Source organism: Periophthalmus magnuspinnatus, chromosome 11 (assembly GCF_009829125.3).
Source record: "Periophthalmus magnuspinnatus isolate fPerMag1 chromosome 11, fPerMag1.2.pri, whole genome shotgun sequence".
In the NCBI taxonomy this organism is placed as follows: domain Eukaryota; kingdom Metazoa; phylum Chordata; class Actinopteri; order Gobiiformes; family Gobiidae; genus Periophthalmus; species Periophthalmus magnuspinnatus.
The window spans coordinates 18793445-18817434 of NC_047136.2; the positions used below are offsets into that span (position 1 = coordinate 18793445).

At 36.7% G+C, this 23990-nt stretch overlaps 1 protein-coding gene across 2 annotated transcripts in view; it reads right to left on the minus strand.

Annotated features, from left to right (window-relative positions):
* septin7a (septin 7a) overlaps window positions 1–1009 on the minus strand; it is a 57686-nt gene extending 56677 nt beyond the window's left edge. For both annotated transcript variants that reach the window (XM_055225291.1, XM_055225290.1), the window contains exon 1: window positions 888–1009. In XM_055225291.1, coding sequence (XP_055081266.1) covers window positions 888–927 — 40 coding nt within the window. In that variant the 5' untranslated portion in view covers window positions 928–1009. The remainder of the gene's footprint in view (window positions 1–887) is intronic.
* Window positions 1010–23990: the final 22981 nt, after the last annotated feature.

The window sequence follows — 23990 nt, forward strand, 5'->3', positions numbered from 1 at the left end:
GAAAATATACACTGTAGGATTGTTGCTTTGTCATATTTACACTGATCTAAACTGAGACCTGTATTGATTAAAGGATAATTCAGTCAATAAAGTTTTGTTAACATAAGTCAATTTTAAAGAGCAAAATAGCCAATCCATTTTAAAACATGGTGTAAAACGCAAATTGATTTAGTTTATGGTTAATATCAAAGGGCCCAAACAGAACAAAACTGGTGCAAAGTTTAACATCTTGGTCAAATTATTTAATCACTATTGCGTCAAAATGTGGATATTTATTAAGATTTAAAAGACTTTAATTTCAGATCAGTTGTCTTAGATTTTTTCAAAACAAATGTTATGTTCAGTGTATACATTTACTTCTAAAATTCTACCAAATCAAACAGAAAAACATTGATCCTTACCCTCCATCTGAGAGTTGAAGATTTTTTTAATATATGTTTTATTTTATATAACTTTAGCAATAAATTACAAAGGTTTTGGGGAACGTGTGCCATTTCTCACCACTTTTTGCACACTTTTTTGCGCCAGGAGTGAATGCATGTGCAGTTTGCTAACGTTCACCAAACTGGAGCCAAAGCAGCGCAGCATGTGGGCGGCAGAAAGGAGCGTGCGATCGCGTCAAAAATAGATTAATTTTCCCGGAAGAACTCAGCTTGGATCATTCCGATTAGCACTTACACGAAAAATAAACGAAACCGCAATGTAGTTAGCGCTTTGGAGATAAAGTTATGTGATAGTTACGAGGCTAAGCTAACAAGTTAAACACCAACCGCAGCGGGAGAAGTTTGATCGCTTTGGTAAACAGGTCTCTCTCTATGTGCGAGCGTAAAGTTAGCGCAAAACTTAGCATCTACAAGCTTAAAGGTGAGTTTAAAAGTGGTAAATAGACGTACCCATGATGCCGTCGCGGTCTGGTTCGCTTGACATTCCCGTGCGCTGGGCTGTGGGGCTGTGGAGTGGAGCAGAGCTGGGGCAGCGGTAGTAGTAGTAATAGTAGTAGTACTGCCAGGAGGGACGCGCAAATGACTGAGGAGTGAAGGCACGCGGTGTGGTGAACGAGAGAAGGGCGTCAACAACAAAATAAATAACTATAGAATAATTTATGGTGTATTTTTAATGTATATATGTGTGTGGACTAAGAAGTAAAATAATTAAGTAAATGTATAAAAAAAAGTTTAATTTGCGTGTTCTGCGTAAAGTCTCGTTTGAGGGTGCCGGAATAAAATCTCGCGAGAATAGAAAAAAAAATCAGATTTTGTGGTAACTAAATAAACTACTCGCTGCTCCAAAATTGCACTAAATAAATGCATAATATAAATACATAAAAATAATAAACAATAATGCAATTTTGGGAGCTTTTAAAAAAAAAAAAAAAGTACGTACGTAGATATTAAAAGATATTAAAGATATTAAAATAAAAATAGGGTAGCTGACATTCTCCACCTCCTAATCCAATTATACGTCCATACAACAATACCTACAAATATAAAAAATAAGTAAAGTTGTCGACCAGTGCTCGCTACTGCGCTCAAACTCTCTTGGGACAGTCAACAGTGACACCCAGAGGGAGATTTCATAATCACCAAAACTTTCTGAAAAAGAAAATATTTTTGATATGCATATAATACATTAGTGAGAATCTGTGAACAAAATTTAAATAATCCACAGATAACAATTCAATATAATATAATAGAAAATGTGTTTATCGTTCATAGGCATTCCTTTTTAAACAATTGTGCAAATTGATTTTATTTTTAACCACTTTGGTTTGAAAAGCCTACTGTATCATATATAACTTAGTTACATAATACATATATTGTGCATGTGTTTCCATAATTAATTAATAATATAGCACAGTGGTTCTCAAATTTGTCAGACTAAGTTTTATTTGAAGGTCCTATATTGCACAAAATGGACTCTTAGGTTTTAGCCATGTTAGAATGTTGTTACCTCCTCAAAGACATCCCTGGAGTTGTGTTTTGTTTCATTCGCACATGTTTGAGTAATCCTTTATTATTTGGCTGTCTCCATCTCCAAAGCTCAACATCTACCTTTTAACTTTTGTTCAGTAGAGATTGGCAAATTTCTGTCTGAAATCATCTAATCTGATTCTAGTGAAGGTGTGTGTAGTTTAAAAACACTGTGGATCACTTCCTGTATTACCACATGACATCACGAGGTGGAACAGAGTGTTTTCAATTTGAGGGAAGAACTCAGCCTAAATATGCAGGGTTTGTGGATTAAACATGTGTGAATGGAACAAAACACAACTTCAGGTATGTCTGTGATGACGAAACAACATTACAACATAGATTAGAAAACAGCGTAATATGAGCTGTTTAAGAAAATAGATGTCATCCATGCATGTTTGAGTTTTTTTCTCCCAGGCCCTTGTCAAATCCTCCTTACACTTAGCTGTAAGATTCTTTGCAATGCTCAACTCACAAGCTACGTCACCTGTGCTCCAACATGACAATTCTTCATAAATATACAAAAAACATGATACAGCACCCTCACAAACCTCATGCAATGTGCAGTATTACATTAGCGGGATGCACACTGATTATGTTGTGATAAAGGTCTGACTCAGAGCATCACAAACAAAAGTGAAACAATAAACGGTAACATGATTATCTAAATATATTATGTGTTAGCAGTTAATAGCCCATAAAAGTAAAATACCTCCTCTTTAAGAAGCTCACATTGCCTACCACTAGTAAAAATAATGATAATGCATTTCATTTATTTACAAGTGCGTTTCAAAACACCCAAGGCCACTGTACAATACAATACAAAACTGGATGACAGTGTGATTGGATATGTGGTGTAGGATTGTCTGGACAGGTCAGTTTTGAGTCGTGATTTAAAGAGAGGAAGGGAGTCAGTGTCGCGGAGGTCGGGTGGGAGTGAATTCCAGAGCTGGGGAGCAGAGCGGCTGAAGGCTCTGCCCCCCATGGTGACGAGATGGGCAGAGGGAACAGAGAGATGGAAAGAGGAGGAGGAGCAGGGCGAGCGAGAGGTATTGTGGAGCTAGGTTATGAATAGCTTTGAATGTGGTGAGGAGAATGTTGAAGTTGATTCTTTGTTTTATGGGAAGCCAATGAAGTTGTTGGAGGATGGGGGGTGATGCAGTGCATGGTGGGAGTCCCGGTGATGATCCGTGCCGCAGAATTTTGAGGGAGCCGCAATTTCTGGAGGGGTTTGTAAGGGAGACACACGCCACTGTTTGAGAACCACTGCTGCATATGCTCACAAATCTCCATTAGTGGATAAAAGCATTCAAGTGATACAATAAAATAAGTAAATAGAAAAGTGGATCGTACAACTTAACTATTTAATGCCTTCCCCAAGGAACAGTAAGAACTCAGTAAGAAGATTCCTTGTCAATTCCTTACAAAAGGTGTTCAGTGCTAGAGACATGTGACATATAAAAGACATGTGCTGCTGGGGTCTGCGTGTTTGATTGAAAAAAAAAGAAAGTATCAAAGAGAATAAGAGACGTGAGGCATCCTACGCACAGCAGCAGTCAAACCAATGCAGCAGCAGCAGCACAACGCTCTCTGTAGGCATGTGCTACGTGAAGAGCACCACTGTGACCAAAGACTGCATATTATGTAACTAAGATCTAGTTTATGCCTGTATGGTGGTAAATAACATTATAATAGCAAGTACAAATGCTAAAAGGGCCCATACACTATTTCCTAATCTATTCTATAATGTCGTTTCCTCATCAAAAACATACCTAGAGTTATGTTTTGTTCCATTTGCAATGTTTAACACACAAACTCTGCATATTTAGTTCTTCTCTCAACACTTTGTTCCACTTTGTGATGTCATGGGGTAATCTCTACTGAACAAAAGGTAAACGGTAGCTGATAAGTTGAAAATTATGGTTTCATGACATCACAAGGTCAAAGAGCATTTTGAGATTTGAAGATGAGGAGCGCCCAATAACATAGGATTACTCAAACATGTGTGAATGAAATAAAACACAACTTCAGGTATGTTTTTGATGAGGTAACAGCATTAGAATAGGAGTCAAGTCAAGTCAATTTTGTGTAATATAGGACCTTAAAACTACTAAAAGAATACAACAGGGCCGACCCCCAATCTAATTACAGATAGTAGCTTTAACATGTCAAATTTATAAAGCGTGACACCTTGTGGATTTCAGGTTTAATTTTTTATACAAGTTTAGTTAAAACTTGTACAGGCTGAAATCTAATTATTTGTGATTTCTTTCTTTTAAAATTTGTATCTTAATTTTTTCATATTAATTATCATGTTAGTATGGTTACTGTGAAAGAAAGTCCAAAATAGAGATTTTATAATCGATCCATGGTAGAGACAGAGTATGAGTCTTAAAAACATACTACATGAGCATACACATAAAAAGTCACCGCTTTCTTGTTGTGTCTCCAGAGCTCACCTGACTCCTCCTAGACACTGCTGGGAAGACACATAGCAGGGACACTTTTGTTCTGAGGGCTACTACACACCTCAACCCGCCCTTACATTGGATCTGATGACTCTACCTGTTGACTTTTGTTTCATTTTTTCTATTATTATTGTATTTTACTGCTTAAATTGCTTAAATTACTCCTCAGAGACAAAGAAAGTGATACTGATTGACTGGTAAAATTGTATAGCCCAACATTTGTAAAAGGGTCCCCAGTTTAGGTTGACCTTGAAAGATGGGTCAAATGGAGAGGACAAATTACATGCTGCAAACCCTGATGCTAAAACATAACATTGATCATTTCTTTTAGTGATCAGACTGTGCACCCTCTATGCGTTAAGAGAAATCTGCATTTTAACAATATTCATTTTAACCCATCTGTTTCAAATATTATTGGTCTATAGAATGTGTCATCTGAAACAGAGACATATCTTCATTAGTGATAGGTTTTGAGAAATAACATTGCTAAAAATCACTTTTGATCTAGTAATCTTACTTATTACTGCACAATTTTTTGTTTATGTATTTTAATCACTCCATTCACAAAATGGTCCCCATTTGAAATCTTTGCAACGTTTATGTAATTCTGAATCCTTACACTAGGGGTCACTGTTTATAGTATATTTGCCTGCTTTACTTTTTTCTTTTTTTTTTTTTGACACATTTCTCTATTGAAAATTGACATTTGCGAAACAGCTCACGCAAAATCCTGAACAGAATTTTACCTTCTACTAAAAGGTAATTTTACCACGAAAACTCTCAAACTTTGCTCATGTGTTTTCATGTGCTCTTTCATTTCAGAAGCCTTAGTCCTGCTCCCAGCACCACAGAGAAGCACTGGTTTAGTGCAGACACAGGGGTTCACACTTTAAATATATGAATTTGATGCTGGGAAAACTTTACTCTTTTTCTAAAATTGTATTTTACATATAATGTCTTTAAATAAATGCATAAATGCAACCAATTTCAGACTAGATTTAGCAGTATTCAGTGGTGGATGAAGTACTGTTACTTAAATAAAAGTACAGATACACAGGTAAAAAGATAATCAAGTAAAAGTAAAAGTATCACATGAAAAATCTACTTAAGTATTTAAGTACCAAAAATATACTTTTAAAAGTAAGTAAATGTAAAAAAAAAAAAAAAAAAAAAAGGATTTCACAAGTGTTAAATGTAGTGATATTGATTACATAAATTTCTTATGAATTTTATGGTTTGATTTTTGTTTGCTCAAAACCGAAGCTTGAACTCGAAAACTAGTCAAGATATTTGAGCATGTTCTACTTTTCTGTGCAGCTCAGAAATGTGAGGGAGTAGAAAGTACAGAAATCTGCTCTCAAATGTAGTGAAGTAAAAGTAAAAAGTATCCACTGTAAAATGTACAGACAGCTCAAAGTTCTACTTAAGTACAGTACTTTCCATCTTGTATATATATAAATCCATTATTATTATTTATATTGTATGTGCAGGATGTCTCCATATAGGCCTATTCATCTGTTCTCTGTCCTGAGCCCCTTTTCCCTGTTTGACATGCACAAAATCCTTTATTGGTAGATTTCAGGTCCTCACAAATTATATTTTTTTGCTATGAGTTTTATTATATTATTATATTAGTTTCTACATTTAAAGTGATCGTGTTTGGGCCAACAGCCTTTCCCACGTGAGAACAGACGTGTAGTTTTGGAAAAACAAGGTGAATTCACTGATCATGTGTTTGTGAATGAGAGCTATGTCAAGTCTACTGAGAATGAGCCTGAGAACTGTGTGAACTGATCAGAAATCTTCCAAACAATTTTAGCGCCCTATTCAGATACAGTACATGCTTGATTCAAATGATCAAGCTAAAAAAATGTGCAAACATGACTGAAAAAACCTGTAATGAGCACAGGCACATTTTAAAGGTCCTATATTGATTCTTATGAGCATTAAGCCATGTTAGAATGTTGTTAGCTCCTCAAAAACATACCTCGAGTTTTGGTGATGTTTTGTTTCAGTCACACATGTTTGAGTCATCATGGTTTATTAGTCTGTCTCCATCTCCAGAGCTCAAAATCCTCTATTTCACCTTGTGATGTCATGCTGTGGTATTTTTCAAATTAACAGCTACGTTTGACCTTTACTTCAAGTAGGCAATGGCAATTCAAGGGTTGGAATAATCCAAATGATTCTAGTGAAGGAGTTAAAAAACACTATGGAGCACTTCCTGTATCACCACATGACATCACAAGGTGGAACAGAGTGTTTTCAGTTTGAGAGAAGAACAGAGCCTAAATATGCAGGATATGTGTAAGTGAAACAAACACAACATCAGGTAAGTTTTTGATGAGGAAGCAACATTGTAACAGATTAGAAAATAACATAATATGGGCCATTTACACAATTTTTAAATTCACTGTATTTTTCTATTAAAACATATAGATTATTTTATACCAACAAACTTCAGATTAGATTAGATTAGATAGACTCACAATGTAGGCCCTGTATAAGAAGACAGGCAGTTTAATTTGTACTACAATAATCTGCCAATTGTGTGGTATTGTGGTCCACATAATAAATGAACCTTGTCAGTATTATAAATGATTGGGTCATTAGTCATTTCATTTGTAGATTTAATCAAAACAAGTGTATAATCAATACCAAAATAGGTCGACTGGCTCTTGCTTACAAAACTGTACAGCAAGAGTGATTGGGTGGAGTTGAGTTTTGCCAGATGCCCTTTCCTTACTAGTCCAATGATTACTGTAACTGTGAGTGAAGAATGACGTTGAATGTCATATATTTCAAACCTGCAACTCCCTCGTTTCAGGGCATATACCTAAACCTCTACTCCACCACTCGCACTCCTCAGTACATTTGAATCTAACCGCCAATCATAGCCTTACACATATATGTCTACACTGACTCTACAATCAAAAAATGTACCAAATTTCAATAATCAGGAAGTGGGTGTTAGCATGCTAATTGTTAGTGTTATCGTCATGGCAAAACTCTGCACTGGCGTCTCAGAGCTGTGAAAATGACTTGTAAACTCTTTGTGGTGAATAATTAGGATGCTCTAAATGCATAAAGTAAGTGAGGAATAACTTAAAATTAACTAGTTCTGTTTTTCACGTTTTTAAGACAGTAAAAATCAGGTACAGCGCCTTTAATTCCACTATCAGCGGGGTGGTAATGTGCTTTGGACTACGTTTGAGCCCTCATTGGATAAAAAAAGGCTATCATACCGCCGCCCGTTGTGCTATATACACACTCCATGCAAATCGAGTACGCAATCAGGCGCCTTTGTTTTGTGCTGCAGAGGCAAAACTGGAAAAACAAATCAGATTTTTTTTCTATTTATCATCATTGTTTTTGCATGATATCGGCTGCCAGCTTTTGTTCCTAGTGCCAATAATGGGCTGTGTGCTGTCTTGTTTATATAGCAGGGGCTTGGGAATGTGTCATAGTGCAAGGTAATCAGACATGGGTGGTACTCACATTTACTCAGTTACATCCAGAGTACTTTTCTAGCAGCATACTTTAACTCTTATTACTTGATTAATTTTTTTATTGATGTAACAGTACTCTTGTAAAAGTTGTGGTTCCTCTTTTCACTGTGAGTAAGTCCAAAGTGGCAAAAGCTTTATGTCGCTAAAATGAAATGATTTGAACATTTGTGTTTTTTGCAGCGCTCCTTCAAGTATGATTTAGTTTATCTAATTTTTGTGTTGATCCTTTGAAAATATTAGATTTTGTGCAGTATTAATGTTTCGTCTTTCAAATTACATTAACTTCAAATTAAGACAGTTACTCTTAATATACTTTTTTACTCTTAGGTGAGTAATTTCTTGGATCTCTACTTAGTTTAGTTTAACTTATTGGTTTATTTTAACAGAGACTATGAGCAAACACATTAATCTCATAAAAGAAGACAAGATTTACAGCTAGTTTCCCTTTGCAGTCCTTGGGCAGGTTAACAAACTATTAAAATACATCCAGGTATGCATCCATTTACAATCAAACAATCTTTCATTTAAAAACATCACAGCATCTCCACATTTCCATATTTGAAATGACTCAAATACTATGTAAAAAATGACCATATAAGATACTACATGCAAATACAAATCAGTGCTAAAAGTGCTGACTCTAAAATGACTTTTACTAACAAGTCCCACAGGTTTCAGCTTGTCCTTTGTACTTCTACTTGAGTACAATTATTTCAAACTAACATGACACTTACTTGAGTACAAATGGTGGCTACTGTATGCACCTCTTAGTGTGTAGAGTGTGAATAATGATCGGTGCAGCACTAGCACCGGTGTGTCTCTCCCTCATTAGGAAAAGGAGAAATGAGGAAGGGTCAAGTTCCAACGCTCTGCCAGACACAACTCTGCCTGTATTTGCATAAAGTCATACAGTAGAGTATGTGAAGTAGGGGTGGAGATAGTGCTGTTAAGATGAAGTCCAAATAAAACGCAATAGATCTATCTCTGCCATATTATTCATTGCCATTGTTTAAGTGGAACTGGTGTTAGTTTCAAGTAGTTTTTTCTGCTCATAATCAGGTTTTATGGGTAATCAAGGGCCCATATTAAGCTATTTTCTGATCTATGTAAGAAACACAACTCCAGGGATATTTTTAAAGAGGTAACAGCATTATAACGTATGACTTAAAGCTCACAAGAGTCAAGTTTGTGTAATATAGGCCCTTTAAACTTGTGTCGACTGCGACAAACACAACACGCTGGGTAATAAAACCTGCGACAAGCAAGGACAAATTCCAAACATGATCTCTGGTGTACAAAATACTACTTCATATCACAATACCTAAAACTAAACCAGTGAAATCCTAATGTTAAAGTACACAGGCAGTAGTGTGGTGTGGTGTAGCTTGCTGCTCATCTCCAGTGCACCAGGTCAGTTCTACACACGGCACACTCTTATGTAACTAGTACAACTCAATACTACTGCAAGACAAGGCTGACAAACAATATATCCCTCTGTTTCGGTAAGAATACAGCAGTGTGCATTTCCACCATACGTTTCAAAATTTCTGTTTTTGTCAAGATGCAGTCAACTAATTATGTTTAGAATCCTAATTTTAATCAATGTCTTGCTATTTAGCCTGTATATTTCTTAATAGTTCAGCAAAGCCAGTTTACTTGTTGAATTTTATGTTTTACTGTCTTAAAAACGTAAAAACCGTGGTCCAAAGTTATTCCTCACTTACCTTATGCATTATGAGTATCCTAATTATTCACCCTGATGAGTTTGTAAACACTATGACAACTTTCGGAGACCAGAGAGGAGTTTTGCCATCACAGTAAGGCTAATAACAACTGGTATACTAACCAACATACTTCTTGATTATCAGACAATAAATAATAAATAAAACATTTCATAATAAGATGCAGGCAATGGACATATTTTGACCTAAAGAGCTGATTATACAACAAATCTGTACTGGGGTGAGACGCATTTTGCTCAGATACATAGGGAAATAGAGTACAGGGCCTTTTAACGCGACTTCAAAATCAACATTTTTGAAATCTGTTTTAAAGAACACATTTTTTATTGAAAGTATATATGCAGCAATATGATAAAATTCCCCACAATTTTGCATTAAAGAGGGAGTATTTTACTTCTATGGTGTATTAACTGCAAACGCATAACATATTGAGATCACTATGTTACCTTTTAATGTTTTGAAAGTGTTATATTTGCCAAAAACAACTTATTAACAGGTTTTAAAAGTTTCATTTTCATTTTTGAGCTCTGAGTCTCCCCTGCTTTTGCTCTCCACACTAAGTCACTCCCACTTCAGAGCGCTATCATAACACAATCAATGAAACTACTGCACATCACATCAGGTATATTTATGGAGAATTGTCATGTGGGGGCATGGGTGACGTAGGTTTTTAAGTTAAGCATTGCACCGAATCTTACAGATAACCATAAGGCAGGGCCCAGGAGAGATAGCAAAAATACTCAAACATACACAAATGACTTCTCTTCAAGCCTCAACCTTTTTAAGCACGTTTTTGATGAGGGAACAATGTTATAACATGGAAGAAAGCTAAAAAAAATACATTTTGCATAGTACCCCCTCTTCAGATTCTATACTACAAGTTAATATTGTTCATCACACTCCTTAATGTCATACCACTGTACACCAGCAGCCCCAAGTTGTTCTAAGTCTATATTTAAGCATTTAATCTTTACTTTACACAACATTGCATCCCTTGGGTCTTAAAACGATCATCCCTCAAAGTCTCATCGTACAAATTAATATCACATGTACTGCAATATTACATCTGCATGATAAATGACTGTGTACTCTCCCTGTAGGCATTAGTCAATGTTCCACTCCTCTTTCCTCCTCCTCACCCATACATACCCCGCTCCTACCCAGGATCGAAGCTCACTGACTGGGAAGGCTGCTCCGTGGAGACAGGCATGGAGGGTGATGGCTGCTCGCTCAATGCAACACTGTAATGATTGGAAGCTAGATGACTTGTTGCATATAAATATTCTTGGATTTCAGAGGTAAAAGTTGGCATCGTGTGGTGAAAAAAAGATTTTGGTGCATAAAGTTGACTCATGCTTGGCAAAATAAACTGAAATAGAACTGAGATCAATAGGTAAAGCAAAGGTAGTACTAGTACTGGACTTTTTTCTTTTTTTTTTTTTGCCTCAGATATATTTAGCGATTAAAAGCTAAAATTTTCAACAAAATTACATTTTTATATATATATATATATATATATATATATATATATATATATATAAAAAAAAAAAATCCCTTCAACACATGTTTTGTGTGGAAAATGGAGTAAGTGTGCAAATTTGCGACCTGAACACAATAATATGCAAATTAAGGCACTATCTAAGAAAATGTCTCTCTAGCACCGGCTTAAAGTTTTATTTTGAAAAATTCAGAAAAGAAAAGAAAATCTGCTTGTCATGAACTTGTAAAAAAGTCACAAAAGTAACTCTACCTATGCCCATATAAGAGAAAAATAAAGTTTCCATTATTATTAGGCCCAAGCCGAAGACAACAGCCAGGTGAGGGACTAATCGAAGCTGTGTCCCAAAAATCACAAAAATGAAGTAGCAAACAAGAATGGACGTGTCAGTGAGTCAACATCCCAAAAAAGGATAATGAAAGACAACTCAGTAGCGCCACCTCAAACTTTGATTTTCAAGGGACCAATGGGAGGCCATGTCATACTGAACAAAAAAGGACATATCTCAATATCTTGATTTGCAATTGTGTTATTATGGCAATGTAAAATATGTGTCATTGAATTCAAAAAGCACAATTTAAAAAGAGTAAAAGGTCACTGTGGTGCCTCTTTAAAGGCTTTAAGTCTGTCTAAATAGCCTAGACCCATGTGCAATTAAAGATCATAGTTTCAACTTTTGATGAATTCTAAAATGTGGGTGGTCAACCTCCCATTTGCCACTGGATATTTTGTGCAAGTCCAAATAGTGTCAAAAGTGATGGCACATGTGGCCATGGTCCCCTGAAAATGTAGATGAACAGCCTTGGACTACACTTTTCACTAAAACTATCGATTACATAGAGATATTCCTAATTCCAGTGAATTTGGACTTTTTAACAATGGTACTGCCACAAAAAATATACCTGGAGTTTTATTTTGCTTCATTCACACTTTCATCAGTCCTGTGTACAAGGTCATCTTCTCTGAGTGCTCAAAAATCACTCCCACTCAATTTACCTCAGATAACTATGTCACAGGTAGAAATTTGTGGGTCTCCTGTGGTGTTTTTAAGTCCATAAACTATGACCCGATTAGTTCTTATAATTCCTGCGGTTGATTTTGTTCACATTGAATGGATGGCTCTATTCGCATAGCAGTCACATTGCCTAAAGGCTTCATTCATTTAGTTTTTCATTGTTCACATTGTTCATTGGATGCTCTAAGTCCTAAATACCAAATCCAAATGTAGATACTATTTAAAACAAAAAAAAGTGAAATACTAACCAAGATGACCACAAGCATGTTTGAAAGCCAAGTGAAAGGAATGCATAACGCATAATATGTCTCTAAATAAAGCTTGATTTGATTTGATGTCCATTTCAATGCTTATTTTAGCTTGGTGCTGGGTAGTTAAAGGTCCTATATTACACATATATCTCATCAGCTATAAGCCATGTTAGAATGTTGTTATCTCATAAAAAATATATAAAAATATATAATAAAATTATAGATAGTTTTAAAGGCCCTATATTATGCAAAATTTACTTTGTCATATTCAAATGTTGTTACCTCATCAAAATCACACCTGGAGTTGTGTTTTGTTTCATTCACGTGTTTGAGTAATCCTGCATTATTAATCTGTCTACATCTCCAAAGTTCAAAATGCTCTGTTCCACCTTATGATGCCATGAAGCAGTAGTTTTTAAGTTAACAGCTCCTTTTACATTTTCTTCTGTAGAGATTGGCAATTGAAATTATCCAAATGATTCCAGTGAAGGTATATGGTGTTTAAAAATGCAGTGGAGCACTTCCTGCACTTCCATGACATCACAAGGTGGAACAGAATGTTTTCTATTTGAGAGAAGAACTCAGCCTAAATATACAGGGTTTGTCTGTTAAACATGTGTGAATGAAATAACACAACTCCAGCTATGTTTTTGATGAAAAAACAATATTAAAAGTCATAACACACTTTGCTGGTGTCATTGAACTGTCACTGATAAAAAACATGAGCACTAACCACTCTGCCACTGTGACGCTGGTCCAATTCTGACTTTAAGACTCACTTCACTTTTCTCATCCAGTGTCTGCACAGATTGAAGTTAAAATTAGATGCATTTCCTGTTCCGGTGTTATAGCTCTTTCCTGTTAGCAAGTCAAGTGTGAGAGAGAGGTGTAACGGCTGTCAACTGTTCTCTGAGAATTCAAGCTATTTTTGAACATATTCTTTCACTCCATCTCATGTGTGCTGGCTCTCAGAAGTCATTTAAAGCGATCAATTATTTTAAAGCTTTTGGCTTAATTTAAAGGCTTTTTTCTGATCGATGTTATAATGTTGTTTCCTCATCAAAAACTGTTGTCTTTTGTTTCATTCACTCATGTTTAACACATAGACCCAGCATATTTGGGCTTCTCTCAAACAGAAAACACTCTATTCCACGTTGTGATGTCATGTGGTAATACAGGAATTGAATCAATGTATTTTCAAACTTCATACGCCTTCACTAGAATCATTTGAGTCATTTCAGCCCTAGAACTGCCAATCTCTACTAAAGAAAAGGTAAAAGGAGGTAAAAGATAGCTGTTAACTTGAAAACTACCACTTCATGACATCACAAGGTGGAACAGAGCATTTTGAGCTTTAGAGATGTAGACAGACTAAGAAGTGTTACTCAAACATGTGTGAATGAAACAAAACCCAACTTTAGGTATGTTTTTGATGAGTTTGTGTGTGTGTGTGTGTGTGCGTGCGTGTGTGTGTGCAGCCTTCAGTGGCCTCTACAATTTAAAGTAGTTGGTGACATCACACAGGACTGCCCTGATTACATCCAGGTCTTTCTGATTACAAACAACTGTTCAAACTCATATCTCCAGACCTCACCCTTCCAGGGACTGCCCAGTTCATCATCTTTGTTTAAAATCTTGTGGGCAGAGTTTAGTCCCATTTTAAATAATATTGGCCTGTAAAATGTTGTGATATCATCTGAAACACAGCAATACTCGCCTGCACTCTAGTGAACTTGTCTCCCTGCTGAACCCAAACAAACTGGTGTAAATGCTCTGTCAGTGCAGGTGTGACGATTCCACTTTACATTTAAGCCTGCGCTGTATTTATAGAAGCATCACAACAGCATGAGGAGCACACTTCAGGAATGTCAGGAACAGTTTTAAAAGGCTTCAGCCCCTCTGCCTGAATGCTTATTGCTTATTCTGCTCTCAAATGCCACTCTCACACTCCTCATGAATGGTTTTAAATGTTAAGTTCAGCAGTGAATAACAAAAGCTAAATTTGACCGGTAATTTAGCACAGATTTGTCTGTTGTGGTGAGTTAGCCTTAAGAGTCAGGGGTTTCCTAGTCCTATGTGAATATGTTGTTTTCACATACAGGCCTAGTTAATGAAATATATAGAAACCCAAAACACAATTTAGTACAGGTAATTTATGCTAATGGTGGGAAAGGAGGAGGAGATGGTCAGGCTTAAAATATGTTTGTTTGTTTTTTTTTTTGTCCATGCCGATGTGAGTAATCCACAGATTGTATGGATGGCACGCATAGATAACTCAATTTCACCGAAGGCCACATCAGCAAAATGGTTCATCTCAAAATGCAAAGATAAAAAAAATATGTCTGTCTAACTGTGTAACTCCTGATAAACTGACATTGTAAGACAGTCACACATTTAAATTTACCTTGTCGCGGGCCACTTAAAATGACATGGCGGGCCGCATTTGGTCCCTGGGCCTTGAGTTTGACACATGTGAAATAGGAAGTAAGCATGGGCAAAAAGTGGCTCCACAGAGTCAGGCTTCAATTCACTTTCTATTGCAACATCGTCTCCTCTTGCTATGTTGTTTTTAACTTCGCTATTTGAACATTAATAACAGACCAATCAGGTGCCTTTTTCGCAGAGGTCAACTCCAGCTAGATTAGATTGGTTTCTCATTTTTAGGTTACATAAAAAACACCACAATTCAGTGCAACAGCAGATGTAGTAAAAATAAAAAATAGAGTCTAATCAGAGTCTCTGATTTCACAGCCTAACTTCTATTTACCATATATATATTCTATAAAGTAATCATGCAGGCCCATGTTTAATCTGTCCCCCTCTTGAGAACGCTGACTAAATTTAGATTTTTCTTCTTCCTCTTAACGCTTTGCCCTGTCAGCTTGCAGCATTCTGCATTCCACCGTTCCCAATCGCAGTTAATAGCAGCCTTTCTATATTGATCATTCGAAAACTCAACTCAACTCAAGTGTGCTACTACAAAAAATAAAAACGTTTTGTGCAATGTTAAGAAGCCCCTCTGTGTTGTGAAAATACTTTCCTTTTTAGACTTGTTGACATCTTTTTAGTGCTGAAAATGCATCCATAGTGCATCTGACTATTATAGAAGACACCATTTATGTATCACGATTTACACAATTTACACGCTTTAAATTTCAAGCAACTGGAACGCATAATACCTTTGATTATTATTAGATTATGTTTGATCATTTTCAGTTCTACAAAGTGAAATAAGGGGGCAGTGGAAAACAAAACTCTAAGACAGATCTGAAGTATAAATATATGTTAAAAATATTACCTTTCACCTAACTCTCTGGAGAGACTTGGGAATTGTAAATTGTAAGTTAAACCCAGATAACCAACATTTTCATAATTCTACTGCGCCTTTGGGACGATGAGTCAGTGGATTCATTTCACAGTCCCACAAAACTGAGCGTGTAAAACGTATTATTCCTGTCTGGGGTGCACAAAGCGAATCCCTGCAGGCTCACATGGATAACACCACCGCTCCAGACAAGACAATAAAAGTGATTTTTGTGGAGATGTGCCACACATGTTCTCACTTTAACACGATTACACAATGGAGAGGCAGATGACAGTCGGGCTTATGTTGACCAAAAAGGAATTAGTCTAGATATGACAAAAGAATCTGATTTTACTTCTGAATATTCTAGGCTCTTTCATCCGTAGGCTCAAATTGCCACCAGCTTGTTATTGCTTTGTTGGGAATGTTCCTCAGTATGTCAGTACAGGACACGTTATGGATTGCTTTGCTTCATTCACATTTGTTTGATGAATCTTGTGCAGTAAGTCCACTCCCCCTCAGCAATCACAAAACACTTTTGAATTGTCCCAGAATTGTTACGTCATAGGTAGAAACCGTGCACAGTTTTGCCAATCATAGTCAGGCTTGTTCAATGCATTTCTGCCATAAAACCAAGTTCATTACTACTGCCTGCTTATTATTAACATGTCATTAGTTTTATATTCAATTTCACATTTGATAAACTAGATAAATTGGCATTTCATAAATTAGAATGTTATTTCCTCATGATAATTCTCTCTTCCTCATCAAAAAATAAACCAGGAGTTGTATTTACTTTCATTCACATATAGTCTGTCTCCTCAAAATCCATGCACCTACGCTGAACCTATTGTAAGCGTTTCAGCTATTGTTTTTAGCCTTATTTGGAGTGCTTCCCTCTGCAGACAATAATGACGTTTTGTACGCACAGAAAACGTGAGTATCTTTTTAAAAGGTTGACAAAAAAACATGTAGATAATTTTTACATATTCCTTACTGTTCTCACACATCCTAGTATCATAATTATTCCCTGCAATTAGCATGCTAACGACGCACTTCCGGATTCTCGGACTATAAAACACTCGATAATAAGATGCAGACAGCGCACACTCATCGTCTCAAGAGCTGCTTATTATAATATATCTTTAATTAGGCAAAAATAAATTAATAAAAAATTGGAACGTGGAAAAAAATCAGACAGAGCCACTTCAGTGAATAAGTGTCAGTATTCTAGGTTTTTAGCTGCTACTTTTTCGTCAGGTCTTCTCAGTGAACCAGCCGCTCTCTAGTCTAGCCCTAGGACTATGCCACTGCAGTTTTCTGATTATAATTACGAACTGTGGCATCTCATGAATATTTCCTGTTACGAGTGCCACAAATTACCCAGAAGTATCACTCGGAGGACTCCCTGATTGGACAGAATAATTCCAAATGTTTTTCAATTTTGATTTTCACTCCGACATTTTGTAAACACGTAAAATTCCTTGTGAAGCTTCGTGCAGCCCGGGTGAATGCATTTGTCTCTGTGGCTGATATCGGCTCTTCGCTTTGATGCTAGCTCATTTGCCACAGTAAAAAAAAAAAAGAAAAAGAAAAAGAAAAGTCTTGTCACCGTTTATTTCCATCTGAAAGAGAGAGAGAGAGGGAGAGGAGGCACTATAGAGAGCCAGTGCACTTCAAACGCCTGAGAGGGAGCTTTGGAATGCAAAGTTTGTGTTTCATGAAAATAATTGGGCATACTGTACTTGTTCGGTGCGACCACATTGATGAAAGATGGTTTAGCTGTCAGTCAAATTAGAGTTAGCAGTTTTATGCACTAGAGTCTCGGCTCTGTGAGTTAATTAAGGTGGAAAAAATGTAACCGTTTGAAATGCAATCGGAAAGAAGTGGACCGTCCAAAACTTCGTGGTCAGTAAGATCTAAACGTAATATGTCTTCAATAAGGGATTGTGTTGTTACATCTCGGTACATTTTCAGTCACTTAATGTTAAAGGGCTGATCTATGTTCTAAAGTTTTTACCTCATCAAAAACATATGTCATGTGGTAATACAGGAAGTGCTCCACTGCGTTTTTAAACTCCATACACCTTCACTAGAATCATTTGGATGATTTTAGCTCTAGAATTGCCAATCGCTACAGAACAAAAGGTAAAATGAGCTTGAAAACTACTGCTTCATGACATCATAAAGTGGAATAAACAATTTTGAGCTTTGGAGATGTAGACAGACTAATAATAAAGGGTTGTGCAAACATGTGTGAATGAAACAAAACACAACTCTGGGTGTGTTTTTGAAGAGATAACAACATTTTAACATGGGTTAACCCTGTAGCGGCGGATGTTATCATTGCCGATAGAGCGCGGTTGCGGACTTTCCATTACCGTAACTCCGCAACCACATGTTCTATCTTGTAAATTCAAACAGCATCTCAAAGCAGAGACACAGGGCTCTTTAAATATGTTACTGTCATTATGGTAATATGCTTACGATGTCCCTTGGAGATGACCAGTCAGAGCGCAGGTGTCACCATGATTCTCCCAGTCAGTCATTTTATGCATCAAAGGAAAAATAAGGATAAATATGTAAAATAGAGGTAGTTGTGTGAAAAAAGGCAAAAGTACATGCTGATAGTTCCTTCAACATGATTTTTATGGCAAAAAAAAAGTCTAGGTGAGCTATAATGGTCTATAATGTGCTAACTCCTTAAAGAGCCCCCTGCCTCTGCTTTGAGAGTTACAGTAATGGAAAGTCTGCAACCGTGAGTCTATCAATGGTGATAGCATCCAACGCTATAGGGTTAAAGCTCACAAGAGTCAAATTTGCATAATTGAGGACCTTTAAACCAATGGATAGTTAAAGATGTTAATTACTAAACTATAAACTCAAGTTACCAGCTGGTGTGAAGCAATAGCCTATTCAAACTTAAGTTGCATTGTAATATAATTTGAGTGCTGATGGTTGTAATGATCAGAATAACGCCTCACTCAGACTGCACTGGGTCAAGCTGGAAGTAGACTGAGGGAGTCAGAAGTGGTTGTAAACTTAATGCTCAATATATCCCTTCTGGAGGTATGTCTTAGTTCCTCAGACATAAAGGTTGTTGGTTTGATCCATGATCTTACAGGCTTTGCACACTGGGATTGTGTCCTTGGGTGAGACACAAGAAAGGCGTTTGGAGAGACTGTGTGCATCAGCTATGGTTAACAGCTAACAGTATAAGTGCTTGAGTATTTGTTAGTGTACCATATATCTAAATAAAATAACAACAAATGGTATATCAGATGGGCTGATTGTAAAATAAAGAGAATTCTAACAGCCAGCTTGGACTCAACAAACACGTTCATGATTCAATTGATGTAATTTTAGCACAGCGCAGTTTGGCAGTCGACTCTCTCTATGGGCCATCTGACATCACACCTCCTGATTGAATCCACTCTGCCAGACTGATGCATCACACGTTAGCATCCCTGCTACACAGCCATTAGCATAAGCTGCTTCTAAAGGCCAAATTAACATGTGCTTCTCACAGCTCCAAGCGCTGTGTCAAAACCGCAACAATTTATCCTTAACGCCTTGACACTATTTGGGCTAGAATTATGTGCCAAAAATAATTCTCCAGCTAAGAGTTAAAGCTGACTTAGTACACTCTCTATTCATATATTTTTACTGTTTTTGGTACATTTCTATTTATATTTCACTTTTAAGTTTATCAAACAAATATATAAGAATCAAGACCTATTGTGCTTGAGCCTGCTATATAGTTATAATCTACACACGTGGATCATTATGTTTTAATTTGTACATTTTGAGTTGTAATATTCATCTAAAATGACTTAATAAAAGAAGAAAAGTACAGTGCCCAATGGGAGCTGATGTCGCTGTAAACATCATCACAACATGTAGTTGTTCGCACCTCCTATGGATAGCTGCAGGATCATGGATTTTTAAAATTAATTTATACCAAAATGATGCTGCAGAAAATAATGTTGGAGAACAAAGTAAATACAAAGCAGTGGGCGTATGCCGGCGACGGTGAAAACGGGGGTTGATCAACAATATGGTGTCTTGAAAATCCACAAAAATGCACAATCACGAAATACAACTTCGAGAAAGTAAATGAGAAGGTGAAACAACTGTAACATAAACATGTAAAACAATACTTCCTGTTTTCACGTGATGATGTAGACACACATAACACATATTATTGACTTAATGTACTTTTTACCATATTATAACATGTTCCCTAATTTAAAAAAAAACCTAGAGTTGTATTTAGCTTCCTTTATGCTGGTTTCAGTAATCCTCTGAGGCTGAGGTATGCAAGGTTTTCCCAGGATAGTTGCGTCACAGGTAGAGATCCAGCACAGTTTGAAGTTCATAAATTATGCCATCCTTGTTCAAACCACTCCTGCTCTCAAATCATATTCATTAGAACAATGTGTTGGAGCATGTTTGCTATTAGCTATTTTCCCCCCATGATAATTCCCTCTGCTGCCTCTAGATAGTGCCCTACACCTGACCTGTTTGATGCCTGGCCATTATTTTAAGTTCTAAAACATGAGATGGCTAAGCAAAGGCACCCAAGAGCATGTTTAAAGGCCAACAAAAATACAAAAATGTGTGTGTTCTTTAAATATTCATCTTTTTAGGATGTTGTTTTCATCCTTTTGCAGTGGCCATGACAGCAAAATGAGCACCGCCTGGCCAGTGGGCAGTGGGCTCTCATGTGAACAGAAGGGCATGTAGAGATGCTGCGATGTGCCCGTCAGAGCTGCACATGCCATCTTGTGTGAGCTGTGATCAGACAGACAAGCCGGTACTGTACAAGCCAAGGCATGGTTGCATTTGCTTGACTTAGTTATGGAAATAAGTGGACCATTTTGAGTTTTATGCATGTTCAAAATATAATTCTGCTCTATTTATGGGTTTCAGCTTTCTGTTAGTTGTGATATATTGAGGGTTTTTTCACAATTCAAAAGAGGTACCGTAATATTTTGCTTTATACTGTCATTTGCTATGACAGCAGACTTAAAGGCCAGGCTAACTCTTCATAAACTTTACTGCACGTAAATAACATTATTTAAGGGGGTGGGGTAAATATTATTTTAAGTGTATGAAACAGGCCGAATAGTTCTGGATCAGATAAAAACATAGCAACATCTATTATGAGCTATAAATATAAAAAGAAGTGGAGCAAAGACAGAACCTTGAGGTACTCCAGTGAATTTACTGATACCCACATATTCATAGTTTTTACAGTTATGTACACTATCACATGTTTATCACTGTCTACATTTTATATACATACTGGAGACATATATACGATGCAAGATATATGGAATTATGTAGAAAAAAGTTAAATAACTAAATATTTTTATATTTTATATTCAGATCCTCAGAGTATCCACCCTTTTCTTTGTTAACAGTGCTACAAGCCTTGACTTTCTCTCAAGGAGCTTCTTGATGAAGTCTCCTGAAATGGTTTTCACTTCACAAGAGTGCCATGCCCAGCAGTAATCGAAGCAAAATGTGGCTATTTTTAAAGAATTCTAAATTCTGAGTTTATTTTTGTTTACCATATTCCATACATTCATTCATTCATTCATTCATTGTTTTGATGCCTTCAGTGAGAATCTACTATGTAAATAATCATAGAAATAAAGTAAACAAATTAATGAAAAAAATGTTTGACTGGTATTGTATGTATGAGATAGATAGATAGATAGATTTATTGTCAAACAAAACCCTACAGATACAAACAGTAAATGCAAACAGACACAGGACAAGACACACATGCTGATGAGGATCCAGATTACAAACTGGTGAGAGCTGTGATGGCAGAAGGGACAAACCTTTTACTGAAGCGTGCCCATGTCCACCTCACAGTCCTGTATCTGCTGCCCAGACACAACCACACGTGTTACAGCTTTATTGTTGAGATGCTAGAGGTCCTTGATGGGAAAACTTATAAAACTATCTTTTCTATGTATCATACCAATCCCGAACCATACAATCCAATAAATACAGTTTCCATAAATTGGACAGCTACAATTTCTACTGCACCAATTTTTTATTAGACCTCAGAAAAACAACACTCTGCTCTGGATGTTGTTGTTAAGACTTTGGAAACTTGTCACAAATAGCCAGACTATACTTTCAACATAAAAGCCCACAGTAAACAAAGCCACTTCCCAAATAACTATGGGAGTGGACCAATGGAAAAACTCACCTCAGACGACTTTGAAAACTTGTGCAGATTTCCTCGGTTTGCGCGTTAATTAGCCGCGCCTGATGGAGAGTAAACAGACAGTGTTTGACCAGCACTGTTCACAAGACTGGAACAGCAAAGCCCGCCTGTTTGAAAAAGACAGGAATGACTAATTATTGGAGAGACATCAGCGTAGCTCCATGTGTGAGAGAAATAGGCTACGTTGTATCATTTGTGTCAATCTGCCACTTTTTAAAATGGATTGGGTGTAGTTGACAGTGGATTCTTGCTGTTCTTAAGAAAACACAATAGCGACTTGCATTTCATGAACATGACACTACAAAGAATTGCAAATGGTTTTAATACAAGAATTTCCAGTTTTACAGATTAAAAAGGGGGTATTTTACTTCTATCGGGTGCTAACTGCTAACACATGACATATTTAGATCACCATGTTACCTTTTTTTGTTTTGAAAATGCTGTATTTGCCCAAAACAATGGATTAACATGTTTTATAAATTGTTAGTTTTTGACGTTCTGAGTCTCCCCTCCCTTTGCTCGCTGTTAAGTCATTCCCCGTTCAGAGCACTATCACAAAACAATCACTGTCCATCCTGCTAATGAAACTACTGTGTATTGCATCAGGTTTGTGTAGTTGTGTACAGTTTTGTATCAGTTTTTTGTGTATCTGTGGAGAATTGTTATGTGGGAGCATGGGTGACGCAGCCATGTGAACAGAATCTTACAGCTAACAATAGGGTTTGAATAGGGAGAGATCTCTAGATTACTCAAACATGCATGGATGACATTTAAAACCTCTTCAAACATGTTTTTGATGAAGGAACAATGTTATGACATGATAAAAAGCTCAAAGCTGATTTCTTGACAAACTAGACATCATAATTGCCAGCACAGGGACATAGCACTGAGTCATGCATTTTAAACCGTGCTAAAAACAATAGCTGCTAGTTTCAAAGGTAATGCTAAATCTGTATGAGTCCAAGAATGGTGTATGGAAAAACACAGAGAAGGCCTTTGGATTACCATGGAACAGTACATTTTCTGCTGACAGGTCCACCACTTGTTGCCTCCCTTGAGATAGTTATTGCTTTTGCCTGCTAAGTTTCACAGTAAAGCATTAAACCTACATATCTCCATGGAGACATGCAAAGCCACCCAACCAAGTTTGAGGTATTTTTGAGCAATAACAAATACCTGTAACTGAACTGATGCAAGAGATACCTTTAATGCCATACTGTGAAATATTCCAGGCAAAGCAGTGACAATCTCCATGGAGACAAGCACAGGCTTGACTCGCCATCTGGTTTTTAATATCCACAAGCCAGACTCATGCGGATTTAGCTCTCACACTGACATGCAGACATTGAATATGTTGATGAGACAACACTGCATTACTGTGAACCCAGTGACTAATTGCTAATCTCTACATAAAGTGCCCATTACAGAAACAACGTTCAAATCACAGACACGTAGCAGTTAAATCCGGCTTTCAAATTATGGATGACTGAATGTTATGAAAATTAATTGGCATAATAAAAACGTCTACTTTCTAGCCATAGCTTACAAAAACAGTTTAGGTGCCTGACCAAAGTTTGAAGATAATTGAAGGGCCCATATTACGCTACTTTCTGATCTATGTTATAATGTTGTTTCCTCATCTGTTCCACCTTGTGATGTCATCATGTGGTAATTCAGGAAGTGCTCCACTGTGTTTATAAACTCTATACACTAACAATCATTTGGATTATTTCAGCCCTGGAATGGCCGATCTCTACTGAAGTAAAGGTAAAAAGTAGCTGGCAAGTTGAAAAATAACACTTCATGACATCACAAGGTGGAACAGAGCATTTTGAGCTTTGGAGATGTACAGACTAATAGTAAAGTGTTACTCAAACAAGTGTGAATGAAACAAAACACAATTCTGGGTGTGTTTTTGAGGAGGTAACAACATGGCTTAAAGCTCACAAGAGTCAGTTTTGCGTAATGTAGAAACTTTAATGTTAT